The following is an 18,293-nucleotide window of genomic DNA, read 5'->3' on the forward strand; positions in this document are numbered from 1 at the left end:
ATATACCGACCACTGCAGCGGACAGCTGGAACTGACAACCGGAAGCGGCAGGTACAAATCACTATAAATGCCGGAGGAAACATCACAGAAGCGCTTCACAGGAGGCTCCCAAGCACTGAGGATGTCACCTAGACAGGGGACGAAACGTCTGCAACACAAATTCCCAGCTCGGCGAACAGAACCACAACAACAAGCACCCGAGCTACAAATCTTCTCACAAACTTTGAAATTGTCCATAGTGTTCAGGGATGTGTAAGTTAGGTGCATTAGTCAGGGGAAATGGAAAAGCAATAGGGATAGGGGAATGGCTCTGGGTGGGTTACTCTTCGGAGGGTCAGTGTAGATTTGTTGGAACAAAAGGCTTGTTTCCACACTAGGGATTCTATGATGATTCAAGAACCACATTATTTCAATCTAAGTTATGCTGTTTGTCAAAATGCATTTATGTAGAGTCTGTCACAATCTCAGGACAGTTCACAGTGCTTTACTGTTAATGGAGTGATACCACTGTTATAAGACGGGAGACTGCTGATGAATTTGTGCACAACAATACCCCACCACTAGCAATGATAGTAATGATTGAATTAATGATGTTGGTCAAGGAATACGTATTAGCCACGACACCAGGGAGAGATCTCTCATTACTCAAAAATGTATCAGGAAAAACTTTCGTGTTATGGGATGGTAAGACTAGGTTTCATCCAAAAGATGACAACCCCAACAATGCAGCATGGGACAGAATATTCATTCTATAAACTGTGTCAGAGATTAACAGTATCAGATTTCTGTATGTTTTGGTTACTCCGAAAAATAAATGCTATACAATAGACCATTACACTCATTTTGACATTGAATCCCCACAGGTCATCGTGTAGTGAATAAGTCCACATTTTACTCTGTGTATGACATAATGTGAAGAGACACCCAGACACACTAATAGAGATAGATTCTGAAGCCATGATTCGTGTAACTGTTGGCAGAACAGGAAGGTTGAAATCCTAACAAAATTTCAATATTCTAAAATATCACACTGCCCTGCTTCAGCAAGTGATAACTAAAGCAAACTTTAATTGCTTTAATAATCATCAAAGCATCTTCTTTCCTGCTTGCAGAACTTTAAACAAAATCAAAGCATTGGGCAGGGGACCTGACCACATTCTGTAGTTTAGAAATGGTACCTGGTTCATTTAGAATTGTTGTCCATGGTCAAGTCTCCTTTTAATTAATTCCCAGTATATGGACATCACTGGCTGGGCCAACATTTATTACCCATCCCTAGGTGGCCTTGAGAAGGTGGTAGTGAGATGTGTTCTTGAACAGCTGCAGTCCACAATGCCCTTAGGGAGGTAATGCTAGGATTTTGATACAGTGAGAGTGAATGAACGCAATATATTTCTAGGTTAAGATGGTGAGTGGCTTGGAGTGGAATTTGTAGATGATGGTGTTCCCATTGTATCTGCTGCCCTCCCTCTTCTCGAGGGAAGTGGCCATGGGTTCAGAAGGTCACATCCCATGCTGGCACTGTGTGCAGGGGATGTGAAAGTGAATGTTTAAAACTAGTGGATTGGCTGCTTACTGAGCAGGTCAGCTTGTTCTAAATGATGATGAGCTTCGGGTATTACAGGAGACTGCTCATATGGTGGAGAGGCATCTGTTTTGGAGGTTGGTAACACAAGGTTTTAAGCTGTGTCTACCCAGAATAATGAGTTAGACATTTTACCCATCGGAATTCCAGAAGTCGGTATGTGATATTTGGACTTTTATTGCTTTTCTTGCCATTTAGATTCAGGATTCCATGGGTTTTCTTTTACAGTATATTAACTTATATTTGTTTATTTTAGTTGCTCATTGTTTTCTTGTTGTCTTTTGAATGCTAGAACAAAAGTGGTATTGATGCCTTGATAACTAGTAGAGGGCGGACAGCATATCGAAGATCACATGTTGATGTAACAGACCATCCAGCAGATGTGACCATCGAAAGTGTCCACGGTAAGTAACCGTGAATATTAACTCTGCTGAATATATATCTCAATGTGTACCAAGCTCCAATCACCTATCCCCTCAGTAACTGAATATATATCTCAATGTGTACTAACCTCCATTCACCTATCCCCTCGGTAACTGAATATATACCTCAATGTGTACCAAGCTCCATTCATCTATCCCTTCAGTAATTGCTCACCCTGAGCAGCTTCTCATTCAGCAAGCCCTCACATTAAACCACCTCCTCCTTCGGTGGAGTTGTGGATAGTGCTGAAGTATGTTGCAGGTTACAGAGGGACATAGATAAGCTGCAGAGCTGGGCTGAGAGGTGGCAAATGGAGTTTAATGTGGAAAAGTGTGAGGTGATTCACTTTGGAAGGAGTAACATGAATGCAGAGTACAGGGCTATTGGTAAGATTCTTGGTAGTGTAGATAAGCAGAGAGATCTCGGTGTCCACGTACATAGATCTCTGAAAGTTGCCGCCCAGGTTGATAGGCTTGTTAAGAAGGCATACAGTGTGTTGGCTTTTATTGCTAGAGGGATTGAGTTTCAGAGCCACAAGGTCACGTTCCAGCTCTACAAAACTCTGGTGCGGTCACACTTGGAGTATTGTGTACAGTTTGGGTCACCACATTATAAGAAGGATTTGGAAGCTTTGGAATGGGTTCAGAGGAGATTTACCAGGATGTTGCCTGGTATGGAGGGAAGGTCTTCTGAGGAAAGGCTGAGGGACTTGAGGCTGTTTTTGTTAGAGAGAAGGTTCAGAGGTGATTGAATTGGGACATATAAGATAATCCAAGGGTTAAATACGGTGGACAGCGAGAGCCTTTTTCCTCAGATGGTGTTGGCTAGCACAAGGGGACGTAGCTTTAAATTGAGGGGTGATAGATATAGGACAGATGTCAGAGGTAGTTCCTTTACTCAGAGTAGTAGTAGTAGTAGTGGTAAGTCCTGTAGCAGTAGTAGACTCACCAACTTTAAGGGCATTTAAATGGTGGTTGGATAAACATATGGATGAGAATGGAAATGTGTAGGAAAGATAGGCTTCAGATTGGTTTCACAGGTCGGCACGACATCGAGGACTAAAGGGCCTGTACTGTGCTGTAATGTTGTTATGTTCCATTTCCATGCGGCCTTATTTCTGTAAATTCCTTCAACCCCAACCCCCTCCCAAGTTATCTACACTTCTCCAACAGTGGTCTCTTGCACATTCCTAATGATCATTAGTCCAAGACTAGTGGCAGTGCCTTATGTGCCTACATATGGGCTGTTTTAGGCATGCCTGGTAGATCAACTGGCCAGTTCAAACACATGGGTTCCTGTAGATAAGTGTGTGGGCATGATCTCAACAAAATACATGACAAAAACCCCACAAGTTAACAACTGAATATTATTTCTGAATTAGTACATCGAAACTCTGTTCCTGTCGTGTTTTCAGAGCCTAATACAGGTTTGTGTCAGCACTAAATTACAGTATTATACAACTCAATAAACATTCCAGCATTCAGCTTGCTCCTTTAAACACCTGAGAATACAGTAGATAGTTCTACTGACTTTGTCATTAAAATTCCAAGGTTCTCTCTTTTGTTTGAGACTTGAAGATTTTGTGGTTTTGAAACGTCATGAGATCTAGACAAGGGATTACAGGATTAGAAAAAAAGAAACTGTAGCTGTATTTATTGTTATGAAGTTGAAGGTGTGAACTGTACCATTCAGAGAGAGTGAATGCTGTTCTGCACTGAGAGCTTGCAAGAACAGTCTCAGTGTACTGAAAAATGGAAAATATATAACATATTTGATTGTGAAAAAGATACCTGAGTTGGTTGCTGTTTTGACGACATTTCGAATTTAACCAATCAGTTTAAATTATGCCCCAAGATACTAACGCCCAATTGAGTTTGAATTTATTGTTTTGCCAACATCGAACCAATGAGACAATCCAATATTGGGGATATAAAAAAAAGCCAGCCATTTCGAAAATCGGACAGAGCAACTGCCATCGAGAGAGAGAGATAAGACATTGAAACACTGTCAAAAGTATCTTTTCATATGAAACATCTTCACAATAAAAGGAAAGATGACCCAGGGAGGTTTTCAGCCAGAAGAAGAAAGACACAGAAGATGACAGCCACTGTATGATTTTGAAACTAAGTTGATGTAATTTGAATAAGTGTTTTATTGTTATAGGGGTAGGTAATAAGCAGTTAAGGGAAAGGAGGGAGCTCTTAGACTTATGAATAGTTGTTGTTTAATGTTCATTTTCAGAATTCAAGAATAAACTGATATTATTTTCTTTAAATAGTGTAATTTGGGAGTTCTCTGTCATCCATGTTTTAACAGATTACGAGGTGAGGTGAGCTTTTCTGGATGTCTAGTTTAATTAACAGAGGGGTTCACCGCCATGTCATAACATTATGGAGTATTGAACTTGCTTCAGAAGAGGGCGTTATATCATTACATAATTTTATTTTCTTACTGCAGCTTCCTGCTCACCTGTTGAATCTGTCTCAGGGAATATATCACACCACATCAGTCACACCGCAAGTTCTAACTACTTTAAAAAATACCAGGATTTGGCAACTCACACTGTAGCTTCTGTTAAAGCAGAGGTACGTTTTCCCAGGATTCCAGGTAATGTTGATGAAAATATCTTTTTAATGGGGATTGCTGGCTGTGTCTGCCACTGCGGAAGCTGATCAATTCCTCTTTCGAGTGGCTCATTTTTGATGTTACCTAAGCCAGTGAGGTTCAACAGTAAACAAACAGGAGGCTGAAAGAACACAGCAAGTCAGACTGCATCAGGAGATGGAGAAGTCAATGTTTTGGATATAACCCTTCAGTTCTCGTCCTGAACAAGGGTTATACCTGAAATGTCGACTTCTCCACTACCTGCTGCTGCCTGGCTTGCTATGTTCTACCAGCCTCCTGTTTGTCAACTATGGATTCCAGAATCTGCAGGTTTTTTTTGTCTCTAGGTGAGGTTCAACAGGCCTGGGTGGATCATGGCTGAGTCTGATTTTCACATTGTATACCTATAAATGTGGTTCCGACTGGGGTGACTGGAAAGTATTCTATACTTTGAGGTGACTACTTATTTACTACTTATGATTACTTATTTACATATCTTGTATAAGACTCTGGTGCGGCCACATCTGGAGTATTGTGTGCAGTTTTGGTCGCCATACTATAGGAAGGATGTGGAGGCACTGGAACGGGTGCAGAGGAGGTTTACCAGGATGTTGCCTGGTATGGTAGAAAGATCGTATGAGGAAAGGCTGAGGCACTTGGGGTTGTTTTCATTGGAGAAAAGAAGGTTTAGGGGTGACTTGATAGAGGTGTATAAGATGATTAGGGGTTTAGATAGGGTCGACAGTGAGAATCTTTTTCCTCGTATGGAGTCAGCTATTACAAGGGGGCATAGCTTTAAATTAAGGGGGGGTAGGTATAGGACAGATGTTAGGGGTAGGTTCTTTACTCAGCGAGTCGTGAGTTCATGGAATGCCCTGCCAGTAGCAGTGGTGGACTCTCCCTCATTATGGGCATTTAAGCGGGCATTGGATAGGCATATGGAGGATAGTGGGCTAGTGTAGGTTAGGTAGGCTTGGATCGGCCCAACATCGAGGGCCGAAGGGCCTGTACTGCGCTGTATTCTTCTATGTTCTATGTGATCTTAATCGCTGAGCAGTGGGCCCACTCGTAACAGCATTAGTCCCAACCAAAATTCTGCCCAGATCATTAGATGACCAAATGCCATGTGCAGTTTATTATTTATATTGCCCACAGAAACCATCCAGGCAGTCTCTTATTTTTTTCAGGTCATGGTGGCGTCCATCAACAATCTCAGCAATCTTCTTCATGGCAAATCAGCAGCTGGCTGGAGGTAGGTGTATTACTCTGACAAGTCAAAACTTTCTCTTCTTGTTCTTAAGCTTACACTCCCTTAGCACCCTTTTTGAGGTATTCTTGAAGCACACTTATTGTAATGCAATACCAGTTTGTACACAGCACACTATAATGACAAATCATCTGTTGAGTGTCATTGGCTGAAGGATAAATATTGTCTGAGGCACTGTTGCAATAGGAAAGCATGTTCTTCTGTTCTTTATTACTGCCTAGATCTATGCTGTTATGGTGGTTTCCAATTTAATATTTATTTGGACAAAAGTTTAAAGGATTTTTTTAAAGATGTCAATGAAAGGACAATGGATTTCTTTTTTAATAAGCCATTTCTTGCATGTCACCTGTTGTGCGATAGGTGTCTGTTTACTGCAGACCCCTTGCATGGATTGACCCCTGTAAGGTTGCACCTTCTCTTTTGAGAATGTTTGGAGTTTGCACTTGGTGGTTGACCTGGGGACGGTAAGATGCTACACAGCTCAGCTCTGAAAACCCTATATTATGATTCCAGTATGGTGCTGGAGCTGTGGTCCGGTCTGAACCCTGACTGGCCACCTGTAAGGTATCTGGAGGAAACCTTGATAATGTGTTTCCTGAGCAAGTTATATCGACAAAGATCTCAAAGACATTTGCTTGTGTTTGGTGACATGGGGTCTTCATGTGATAGAATATCAGATTGACAGTAGTCTCAACATTTCACACCATCCTTCTCTTGTTCCCTTCAAGAACTAAGACTTATTGATCATGTGTATTTTTTCCTAAAACAAATCATTGCAGAGTGAAATCAGTATCTATCTCTTCAGCTAGTATATGTGATTTGGGATATTAATAGGGGTAGATGTTCATATTTTCCTGATACAAACTTGAGGTGTTAACCAGTTTTACATCTTCATTGAGAAAGGTTTGTTTACAATAAGTGAAATTTTGTGTTTAAAAAATAAACATGATTGATACATCTCTCTATTTATCTTGTGTATCTCTTGTATAATTCTAATATAGAGAAAGCATACAATTGGCCATGTTGAGCACTGAGTAAAATAATTTTGTTTATGCTGTAATCCTTGGTGTGGTAAGCCTGAGTCAGAACTTGAAGTTTTGACAAAGAAAGGAGTAATCCCTCAAACTAACACTGTGTGATTTCATATTTGTTGTGGTCATTAGATATCACTGCACAGAAAAAGGGGTCCAAATATTCTATAAGAAATATGCCTCCCCAACCAAGCATGGCTTTCTGGGTGTTGGTGTGATTGAGAAACCATTACACTGTGTGTGGTGCATTGTGAAAGATCACAGTAAGAGGCAGCTTTACGACAGCTCAGTGAAAACAGTGAAGATACATCAGCAACTGGGAAATGGCATTGAGCTTGGTAAGTTGCTACTAATCCTGAGATAGCAAAATAACATCATTTGATAAATGTAAATTCAAGAAAAAAAAATGTTGGAAAGAAATCATGCAATTACTTTTATTGCTTCACGTCTCCTAAATTTGGTTGTTTTGAGAAATGTGGGAAAGCAGGTGTATTGAGTTGATCATATCTGCCAATTTTATCATTTTCGAACTCTTTTACTTGAACATCAAATCTGGGGCTTATGATACCTAGTCTCCCACCTCTGTGGTCATCAATAATCTCAAACTCTCCCGTGTAGCTACACTGCATTACAGTCAGGAATCTCACAATCACTTTGGAGCATAGCCAGATGAGGGGTTGGTGACGATTCGCCACGGCACATTCGCCGCCGATGATTAGCCACTGCTGGTTCGCCACCAGCGTTTCTCCACTGGGATCGTTTGACCTCTGGAGACTATTCGCCACCAGAAATATATATACATGTACTGATTGTTTTCCCTCCCGCCTGTTCTTTCCTACTTCTCAGTCCCCTTTATTTATACAACTACATATTGATAAAAAAAAGAGGTGAAATAAATATCATTTTATTGGTTTATACATAAAAATGAATTACAAACACTTGTGGTGGCAAATCGTCCTCAGTGGCCAATAGGTGGTGGCTAAGGGTCCTCGGCGGTGAAAGGACAGTGGCTAATCGGTGGCGGCCCTACCAGATGAGAACCTGGCGTTTTCCACATTTCTCAGCATTGTTGATAGTGGTAAGAGCATTAGTGAGGACATTCATATTCACCATGATGACACTTGATCAATATGCTCTGGCATTCCTACCCCAGTGTGACAGTAAGGATTTCCAAAACACTTGGCTGCACTATCCCAGATTACAGTACACTCTGCATATCTCAATATATAACTTCCTGCAATGTGTATTTTAAGGATAAGTAAATAATGTGAATAAACCCCACATTCTCTGGATGTTTGTATAGTGGTTGCATTATAGAAAACCACTGGAGAATTTGCCAGGGATATGTAAATAAGTAGTCATTTTTCAGTCCTGTTACATTTTTGCACATTCTTCTATTTTGATGGCTAATACATGGGAGCAGAGTGACCTTCACTCCTGCTCACCTTTACACTGGTTATGAGAACGCAAATAGAGTAGATAAAGTTAAGATAGATTAAGATATTCAAAATTGAACAAAGGCAAAATGGGAATTTTTTTCATGTTACAAACAATGATGAACAACAAAGGGAAATCATGTTTAACTCACTTAATGGAGTTTTTTGTTGAAGTAACAGAGTGGATTGATGAGAGTGGATTGTGTTGTCACTGTTGTATATGTGAAGCTTCAAGAAGTGTTTTATAAAGGACCTCAGAGAAATCTGAAGGTCATGGAACGAGGGATGCAGTGACAACATTAGCACAGAGTTAGCTAAATGGCAAAAAAACGTAGTGACGATGTGGGTTCCAGTACTGTTATAGCAAGGTTTGTGATTAGGACACTGCTCTTCCTTTATCCTTGGCTATACAGGACAGAATCTAATAGACTTTTCAAAGGAAACAAATCTAAATGCAGTAAACAGCAAGGACATACATAGGAGCAAGAATAGGTCATTAGGCACCTTGAATGCTCCCCAACATTTTATATAATTACAACTGATCTTCTCAGGCTCCTTTCATGCCACTCCTCAAAATTCTCAGCTCTTGATATTTCAAAGATCAACCTTTCTTTTTTATCCTCTTTAAGTGGTTTCATTGATCTAGCCTCCATAATTCTCTGGTTTCAAACATTCACGGCTCTCTAGGAGAAATTCCTTTGTATCTCTGACTTAAATGAGTATCTCCTTATTCTATGTCCCCTACTTTGCCCACGAGTGGAAGCATTTCTCAACATCTACCTTGTCAAATCCCTCCAGAATCTTGGATATTTTAATAAGATCACTCATCATTCTTCTAAACTCTAATGAATAAAGGCCTAACCTGCTCAGCTCTTTGTGATAAGTCAACTCCTTCGTCCCAGGAATCAGCCTCATGAATCTCTTTCGAACTGCCTCCCATGTCAATACATTATTTTTTAAATATAGGGAATAAAACTGGACACAGTACTGCAGGTGCAGCTTTACAAACACCCTGCTTTTATTTCTGTGGCGGAGAGAGGTGGTGTTTAAAGGCCAAAGTTCAATTTGACACCTTGATTTCTTGCTGCACCTGCAGGCATACCTTTTATTTCACGCACGACAACCAGATCCCTCAGCGCTGTAACTTTGGAATCTCTCTTAAATAATAGTCTGCCTTTTGACTCTTCTGACCAGAGACCTGGGGATGAATGTTTTGAATGTTATTGATCAGGCTTATAAAAATATTTTGAGGCTCCTTGGCTTTGTGAACAGATATATTAGAACACAAAAGCAAAGAGCTCATGCTAATCTTTATAAACCATTGGAGGACTGAGAACATTCCTGGGTACTGCACTTTAGGAATGGTAGGCAGAAGTGGGCACTGCAGATGCTGGAGATTAGAGTCAAGATTAGAGTGGTGCTGGAAAAGCACAGAGGTCAGGCAACATCTGAGGAACAGAAAAAAATTGATGTTTCGGGCAAAAGCCCTTCATCCACTTTATACCATCCTGATCATGTAGTTTGTGCTGTCCATGTAGCACCGTGATCCTGGAGGAACACTGTCTCGTTGTTACTATATCAGTTGTATATGGTAGAAATGACAAATAAAAAGCAACTCTACTTTTAAGAGTTTGAACTTTAAAATAGTGGTAAATTTTAAATTGGTTACATATATGAAGATTTTTTTAATAACTAGGTCAGATAATCCTGCAACAGTGACCTAATACAGTATGTATCACTGCCTAGAGTACTAATGAAAAATTGTTTTATTATGGTAGTTTACAACAGGTGGATTTGTACTTGGTTGAGGATTATTCTAGTTTAGGAAACCAGGGCAGTTTGGAGGAGACCTGAGTCGAATCAGAACAAGTACTGTTTTTCTCCTCACAGTACCTAAAGAGTTCAGTTTGTGCAACTTACAGCCCAGGAGAGATTTGTTAGAAATCTGAGAGTTATGAGAAAATCCAAGATTTCAGTTTTGAGATTATTCAGGTAAAAAGACTACATAGTTCCCAGGAAAAAAATCAGATTTGGTAGAGGGATAATATCTCTGGATTTGAGACTTTGTTTTGCTGTGTTTTAAGATATTCCAAACTGTGTTCTATAATTGGTTGTTTTTTGCTTTTGTGTAATGAACTTCTGTCCCCTTGTTAAAGAAACTCTGTAGCCTCCTGTGATTATTTCAGTGACTGATAACCATAATAACTAAGATAAAAGAACATGATCCATTCAAGTCGGTTTTCATTCTGGGATATGTACTACTGTACATTAGCCAGAATGTAATGAAAAAGGATAAAAAAATTTAGAGCAAATTGTTGTTAAATGGAATGTAGTTCTTCAAAGAACCAGATTCCATAGTTATATTCAAGAGAATTTGTTGAATGTTTTGAGGCATATGGGGGTGGGAATAATTTTCAATGAATTCAATTTCAATGAGCCGACAAAGACACGACATGCTGAATGGATTCCTGTGTTGGAATCAGACAGGAGACTTGTTCTTCAGTAGGTGAAGTTGATGCAGTTCAGAGTCTCAATATGCAGATTATGTATTTATATTAATTCATTTAAAAAAGTCAGCAACTTTTTTTGACAATTCAGTCTCAATTTGCATCATACATTGCTTTAAATATAAGTGTTGAATGTTTCACTGAAAATTTATGCTACCTTATTTGATTATCTTTCCTCAAGTTTATCTTGTGAATGACACCTCTGTGTGCTACCTCAGTCAGCCTCGGGATTTCTGCTGCATCAGTGTGGAGGCAAAAGAGGTAAGGCAGTTCCTTTTCAGGTGGATTCTTGTTAGGGCAATGGATATGTTGCATTATTTGATTGACAACTACTATCTTTGTCTATGACTGGCATTTATAAAGAGAAAACAAGAAATGGCAGAGAAGCTCAATACTTTGTTTTCACCGAGGAACATACTAATTCTATTTTCCTTTGATTTCTGGTAAGAAGATTGTACAGGAGAAATTAATGGGGCTGAAAGTTGATAAATCCTGACAACCTGATGTTGAAAGAGGTGGCTGTAGTGATTAGATAGGTTCTAGAGTACTTCCTGGGGACTGAAACATAGTACATGTCACCCCATCCTCAAGAAGCAACCAAGAAGGAAAGCAGGAAAGTATAGACCTATTGGCCTTACAAACGTTGTGGGGAGAATCAATTATAATGAATGGATAAATAGATACTCAGATAATAATTGGCAATAACATGGATTTACAATTGTGAAATACTGTTTGACAAACCTTTGGAGCTTTTATGAACAAAATCGATAGCCAGTGGACATAGTAAGACCAATAAGAAAAAGGAAAAAGGTAGGCTGTTTGGGACCACAAGGCACACCATTTACAGGATCATGGCTGATGTGATATTCCTCACATCTACTTTCCTGCCTTTTCCCCATAACATTTGAGATAGATCCTAAATCAGCCTTAAATATACACAAGGACTCTGCTCCCACAGCGCTCTGTGGTAAGAAGTTTCAAAGACTTTCAACCCTCTGAGAAGAAATTCCTCCTCAACTCAGTCTTAAATTGGCATCCCTTTATTCTGAGACTGTTCCTGAGGGAAACACCCTCTCATATGGCACTATGTCTGAGATGATGATAGTCCTTTTGTTACTCAGAAGGTTGTGACTCTTTGGAATTTTCTACCACAAAGGGCTGTGAAAGCTCAGTCCTTAGGTAGATTGATGGATTTCTGATACTAGTGGCATGCAGGGTCATGGGGTGGAATGAATAATAAACATTGAAGTGTTTAATCAGCCATGATCCTATTGAATAGCCTCTGTCTTTTGCTTGCAGGATCACAAGAAAAGGCTGTTCACGTTCTATTTTAGTCTCTTTAGTTAAAGGATATAATTGCATTAGAAGCAATTCAGAGGAAGTTCAAATGACTGTTTCCTGGAATGAGAGTGGGTTATCCATTTGGCCTGTTTGAGAGTAAAAGAATGAGAAGTAATCTTATTGAAATGTAAGATTCTGAGGGGACTTGACAGAATGGATGTCTATGCTTGTGAGAGATTAGAAACTGAGGGGAGCACAAATTTAAAAATGAGGTCTCCATTTAAAATGGAGTTGTAGAGAATTGTTTGCCTGTAGAAGTAGAAGGGTCAGATTCCTGAAGGACCAGGGTGTTGAGGCTACAATTAGATTAGCCATGATCTAGCCTCCTAATCTATATGTTCATTTGTATATAAATCACCTTAAGTTCCATTGCCCACTCATTTTTTAGATCCACTTTAATTTCTTTTTAAGAGATGACAACTGAGATAGCTGTTTATCATCCTAAGCTTCATTCCCTATGACACAACAGTAATGGTCTGCAAAGTGTGTGGATATGTAATACAGAACTCCGGATGCTTGATGTGACTTCTTTCACAAAATCCAAAGTCCTTGACAGCCAATAAATTACTTTTCTAATGTGCATTCTACTGATAGCAACTCCAAGTCAGTCAGGTAGTCTTGTAGTGTGGTGTCGAGTCCATTTCATACTTACTGGCCTACTGCAGAAAGCTATAGTCACTCCTATAAACAGATCCTGTATCTCTACCAGAAGAGCTTAGTAGGTAGGTTCAGAGATGGCAACATTTGTTCTCCAAACAGGCTAATGTGAACTTATTTAGCTGCAGGTATGTTGCTCTAGCTTTTCAGAAGGCAGAGCATACATTCTAAGAAGAGATCAATTTGTAGACCATGTTGACAGGATCCACATTTTCAGTAACATTACTTTGCCTTCATGGTGCCCGCATTTCTCTCACATCCCAATAAGTTGGTAGGGGAGTGAAAGCTCCATTTGTTAATGGAAAGATAATGGTTTGGCAGTGAGAACAGACTTTACTCTCATTTACAGTGAAGTTTGTTATAGTATGAACCCATCTTTCTTTCACCAGGATCAGCAGTACATTCTTGCAATGCAATCAATATATGAGGAATCAATGCCTCGGCCTGTGAAGGATTTGGTACGAGGGGAAATGATGCCGAGTGGTTGGATTTTGCAGCCTGACACACAGAATGGAAAGGAAATAACTAGACTTATCTACTTGACTCAGGTAACAATTATGCATTACAACTAAATTAGTTTGTAAAAATGTTGAATAAAGCTGATATTGTTCTTCCTCTCTGATTTTAAAGGTTGACCTTGGTGCTCCTGCTCTCCCTGCCAGACTGTTGGGGTCAGTTGCTAAGCGACAGCCTTTGTGCATTGCCAACCTAGCCAGTTTGTTCTCCTGTTGATTTATTGTTGTGTAAAGACTGCATCGGTGCAGCCTCCTCCCTGCTGCATTACTAATCTAATCAGATTTGGCATTCAACAACTTGTTACCTGTCTAACTTAAAATCAGTAATATTGAAGGTTGTGTTTAATATATATAGTTTTGTACAGATTTTTGTATTTTAAACAATGTTACTGCAGTTGCTAGGTCAATCCTTGTGAAAGCTCAAGACAATCCTTCCTTCGGGACAAAACACTCAGTGGCTGTTCTGGGTTTTCTATTAAATGTACAGTTAAGATTTTTATTTTTGTATGCAAAATTCCAATTGTACTTATTTATATATGTTATTTTATACAATCAATTCTGAAATATAATTGTCAGATTCCATGGAATTAAGTAATTTGGATGGTCATTAAATGCTTTGATTTGTAAAATATTGTCATTATTAGATACGCCATTCTCCTAGCATGAAGCCAATAAAAAAAACCATAAAAATAATTTCAACACAAGGTCTACATACTGCATGATCACTTCTTTATTGTGGTTGGAAACAGAGGACAAGTTCAGTACTGTCTTTCACATTGTTGGATGGAGCAGGAGCTAGGCTGCATTTCCTGCCCTTGTCCCCTATTATAACTGGACCAGAGATTTGAAGGATGCTGTGCTCCAGCTTGACCTTCCTAATGCATGTATCTTACACTCTCAAAGCATCAGAATAATTTAATATAAAATACAGCATCATAGCTCTCCAACAATATTTAACTTAAAATCAAAAGCACTTAAATGGGCACATAAGTGAGGTGCTGACATAATGAAGCTTGGAATTCCTGTTTGGCCCAATAAATGAGACAGATTGCACTTTATAAACAAGCTTTTGTTGTTTTTTTCTCTGTAGCCCATCTTTCAGCATAGGATTTTAAGAATACTGAATTCATAGTTACTTCCTAGTTTATTTCAGTGTCAATTCTTTAACTTGAGTGCTCGCCCTGATCCTCTAGTGATGGTATCATTCTGAAATGGATCTCTAAATACTTATTATTGCTTTGTTTAATACACACAAATTGTTTGTAAAATCAGTCAGGATTGTCAGTTCTTCATTAATTATAGCCAAATTGAAAAATTTTTAGGAATAGTCCAATGTGAACTACATTAAATATTCACAAGTGAATATTTTATTAAATTTAGCAGCATCAGTAAAACATATAAAATATCCTTGCCCACCCCAAATGAATTGCACTTATGAATTGCAAAATACTGAGGCTAGGTGTTTTTTGTAGAAGTCAATCTAAGCCCTGCTATTTTACTTGGTAATGAATTTGGCATCTGGTCTTCCATTTTATCCATCTTTGCCAGTTCTGAACAGATCCCAAATACGGATTCTATCACAAGAACGAAATCCTGAAAGGGACAAAAGAATTAGTTTTAAAAAATTTCTACTGTTTTCAAACCAACATGTATAAGAGCTGAGATAATACCTCCATTAAGAGAAAGCTTTGATTGAACAGAATGATTCAAGCTCCATTACCTCAGGCCAAGGCTGCCATGAAAGGTCCCTCCAGCAACTCTCTATTTCTGACGGCTTCATCAGCCCCTGCTCAGTAAGGCCACGAATTAGAAAGGAGAGTTCATTCCAACATAACTGGGGAGGAGCAGGAAAAGAAACTGGTCATAAAGGATAACATGAGAAATTTTAGTGTTCCCAGTTGTCATTTCCTCTTAATTATAAAATAATATATTCCAAATTGTAAAATTTCCTTTTACCCATTTTTTTAAATAGGTCGACACCGTTGCTATGAAATATTTACAAGGGCTGATTCCTTGGCATATTGCAAGATGCTTTCCTACATGAATTGTGATTTATTGAGGGTAAATTTTTTTAAATTTCAGTTAGCCTGACCTTATTGATTTTACAAGCTCAACAAAGAAATCAAGAGGAAATACTAAATTCACTTTTAGGGCTTACTGTTCTGCATTCCTGTTTGTTGGAATGGAGGAATCTAGTCAACTTCACAACAATCTTTATTTCTAGGACATTTAAATTAAAATAGGCATATAAGAAAAGCCACTTGATTATTGTCTTATGTAAGTTAACCAAAATTTTAGGAACAGCAGCAAGGAGGCCACCCTTGTTCATCCCATGGTGTAATCCAGTCAATTGCATTCAGTCCTCTCCCAGTTAGTTTCCAACTGTCTATCCAATTTCTCTTTTTAATCATTGGTTATCACCACTTCCAACCCCTTGTAACTAGCAAGAACCAGATCATTACCATTCACATTCCCCTCCATCTCTTATCCAAAATCTTAAAACTTTATAGAACAAAGAGGAACCAAGAAAATTTACAGTCCAGGAACAGACCCTTTGGCACTCCAAGCCTGAGCCAATCCAAATCCACTGTCTAAACCTGTCGCCCAATTCCTAAGCATCTGTATTCCTCTGCTCCCCACCAACTCGTGCATCTGCCGTGCCTGCCTCTACCACCTCTGCTGGCAACACATGCCAGGCACCTACCACCCCCTGCTGCATGTATCTCCCTTAAACTTTTCACCTCTCACTTTGAAAGTGTGCCCTCTCGTTACTGAATCCTTCACCCTGTGAAAAAGCTTCTGTCTATACTCTTTATGATTTTGTAGACTTAATCAGATCTCTCTCTCCCCCCCCCATAATATCCTTTTTTCTAATGAAAACAATCCTAACCTAACCTACTCAACCTCTCTTCTTGGAAGGCAACATCCCTGTAAATCTTCTCTGTACCCTCTCTGAAGCATCCACACCCTTTTGGTAATGTGGTGACCAGGACTGTACACGATATTCTAAATGCAATGTCGAACCAATGTCTTGTACAATTTTTATATGACCTGCCAGCTAATACACTCAATACCCGATCTGATGAAGGCAAGCATACCATATGTTTTCCTGACCACTCTGTGCAGCAACCGTCAGGGTACAATGGACCCGCCCTCCCAGATCTCTCTGCTCATCAGCTTTTCTCAAGGCTCTTCCGTTTACAGTACTGTTCACTCTAGAATTAGACTTCCCAACATGCATCACTTCATATGTGCCTGGATTGAACTCCATCTGCCTGTTCTCCGCCCAACTCTCCAGTCTATCTATAGTCTCCTGTATTCTTTGACAGTCCCCTATGCTTTCTGCTACTCCACCAATCTTCATGTCAGCTGCAAACTTGATCATACCAACAGTGCCCTCTTTCAGATGATTTATGTACATCACAAGCAACAGTGATTCCTGTGGAACACCACTGGTCACTTTTCTCCATTTCGAGAAACTCCTTCAACTACTTGTCTCCTGTTGCTCAACCAGTTCTTTATCCACCTAGCTAGAATACCCTGCACACCATGTGACTTCACTTTCTCCTTTAGTTTACCATGGGGAACCTTATCAAACACCTTAAAGTATATGACATTTACAGCCCTTCCTTCATCTATCAATTTGATCACTTCCTCAAAGAACTCTATTAAGTTGGAAAGTCATGATCTCGCGCGCTAAAAACCATGTTGCCTATCACTGATAAGCCCATTCTTTTCCAAATATAAATAGATTTTATCCCTGAGTACCTTCTCCAGCCTCTTTGCCACCACTGACATCAGGCTCACTGGTCTGTAGCTATCTGGAATATCCCTCCCACCCTCCTTGAACAGGGGGACAACGTGAGCAACCCTCCAGTCCTCCAGCACCTCACCTGTGTTTAAGGATGCTACAAAGATCAGGGCCCCAGCTATTTCCTCTCTTGCCTCTTTCAGCAATCTGGGATAGATCCGATCTGGTCCTGGAGATTAGTCCAACTTAATATCCTCTAGCTTACCCAACACATCTTCCCTACTTATGTCAACTTTATCTATCAAATTGCCTCTCAATCTCCTTTATGCCAAGAAGAATAAAAGAACCAACTAAACTTACTTCATGAACCATTCAGGTAAATCTCTTCATCCTCTCAGGAATGTTTGTAACATTTCTAAAGTGACACTTCCCTCCTTTTGTACCCAGTGTCTCTGTTTAGAAGGTTGAGGATTCCATAAGCTTTGCTAACCATTCTCAACATATCCTTTCTTCTTCAAAGATCAACGCACATGAACTCTCGGGTCCCTCTGTTCCCAGAATGGTGCCATAAGTCAAGGTTGAATCTCCCCACCACTTCAGGCAAAATGTACACAGCTCACTTCTTTGTATTAAATTCCATCTAGATTTTGCTTGCATACCTATATCCTGCTGCAGGCAATTTGCATCAACTTCTGTTTACCATTTTTCCAAATTTAGGAAAGATTTATCTTCATTAGTCTTCTTGACAATTGCATTGTGGTAATTAGGGTCCCAAATTAACATTAGATTTTAAAACAACTAATTGATGCTTCCTAGGCTCAGACATTTCTCTTTAGAGTCAAAATGTGTGGCGCTGGAAAAGCACAGCCGGTCAGGCAGCATGCAATAAGCAGGAGAGTTGACATTTCAAGCATAATCTCTTCATCAGGAATATTCCTAATGAAGAGCTTACTCTTGAAATGTCGACTCTCTTGTTCCTCGGAAACTGCCTGACTGGCTTTGCTTTTCCAGCATTGCACTTTTTGACTCTGATTTCCAGCATCTGCAGTTCTCACTTTTTTAGATTACTTACAATGTGGAAACAGGCCCTTCGGCCCAACAAGTCCACACCGACCCGCCGAAGCGCAATCCACCCATACCCCTACATTTACCCCTTACCTAACACTATGGGAATTT

The 18,293-nt window shown here is 39.6% G+C and overlaps 2 protein-coding genes across 3 annotated transcripts in view; one reads left to right on the forward strand and one right to left on the reverse strand.

Annotated features, from left to right (window-relative positions):
• LOC122553896 overlaps positions 1 to 13,986 on the forward strand; it is a 29,694-nt gene extending 15,708 nt beyond the window's left edge. The window contains exons 6-12 of the mRNA XM_043698386.1: positions 1,878 to 1,989; positions 4,466 to 4,593; positions 5,800 to 5,864; positions 7,043 to 7,248; positions 11,035 to 11,114; positions 13,241 to 13,399; positions 13,482 to 13,986. Of these exons, the coding sequence (XP_043554321.1) occupies positions 1,878 to 1,989; positions 4,466 to 4,593; positions 5,800 to 5,864; positions 7,043 to 7,248; positions 11,035 to 11,114; positions 13,241 to 13,399; positions 13,482 to 13,583 (852 nt within the window). The 3' untranslated portion in view covers positions 13,584 to 13,986. The remainder of the gene's footprint in view (positions 1 to 1,877; positions 1,990 to 4,465; positions 4,594 to 5,799; positions 5,865 to 7,042; positions 7,249 to 11,034; positions 11,115 to 13,240; positions 13,400 to 13,481) is intronic.
• A 92-nt stretch (positions 13,987 to 14,078) lies between these two features.
• The window catches only part of cdan1 (codanin 1), a 116,768-nt gene continuing 112,553 nt past the window's right edge, over positions 14,079 to 18,293 (reverse strand). For both annotated transcript variants that reach the window (XM_043698388.1, XM_043698387.1), the window contains 2 exons: positions 15,087 to 15,200; positions 14,079 to 14,959 (listed from right to left, as the gene is read on the reverse strand). In XM_043698388.1, the coding sequence (XP_043554323.1) occupies positions 14,822 to 14,959; positions 15,087 to 15,200 (252 nt within the window). In that variant the 3' untranslated portion in view covers positions 14,079 to 14,821. The remainder of the gene's footprint in view (positions 14,960 to 15,086; positions 15,201 to 18,293) is intronic.

Source organism: Chiloscyllium plagiosum, chromosome 10 (assembly GCF_004010195.1).
Source record: "Chiloscyllium plagiosum isolate BGI_BamShark_2017 chromosome 10, ASM401019v2, whole genome shotgun sequence".
NCBI lineage: Eukaryota > Metazoa > Chordata > Chondrichthyes > Orectolobiformes > Hemiscylliidae > Chiloscyllium > Chiloscyllium plagiosum.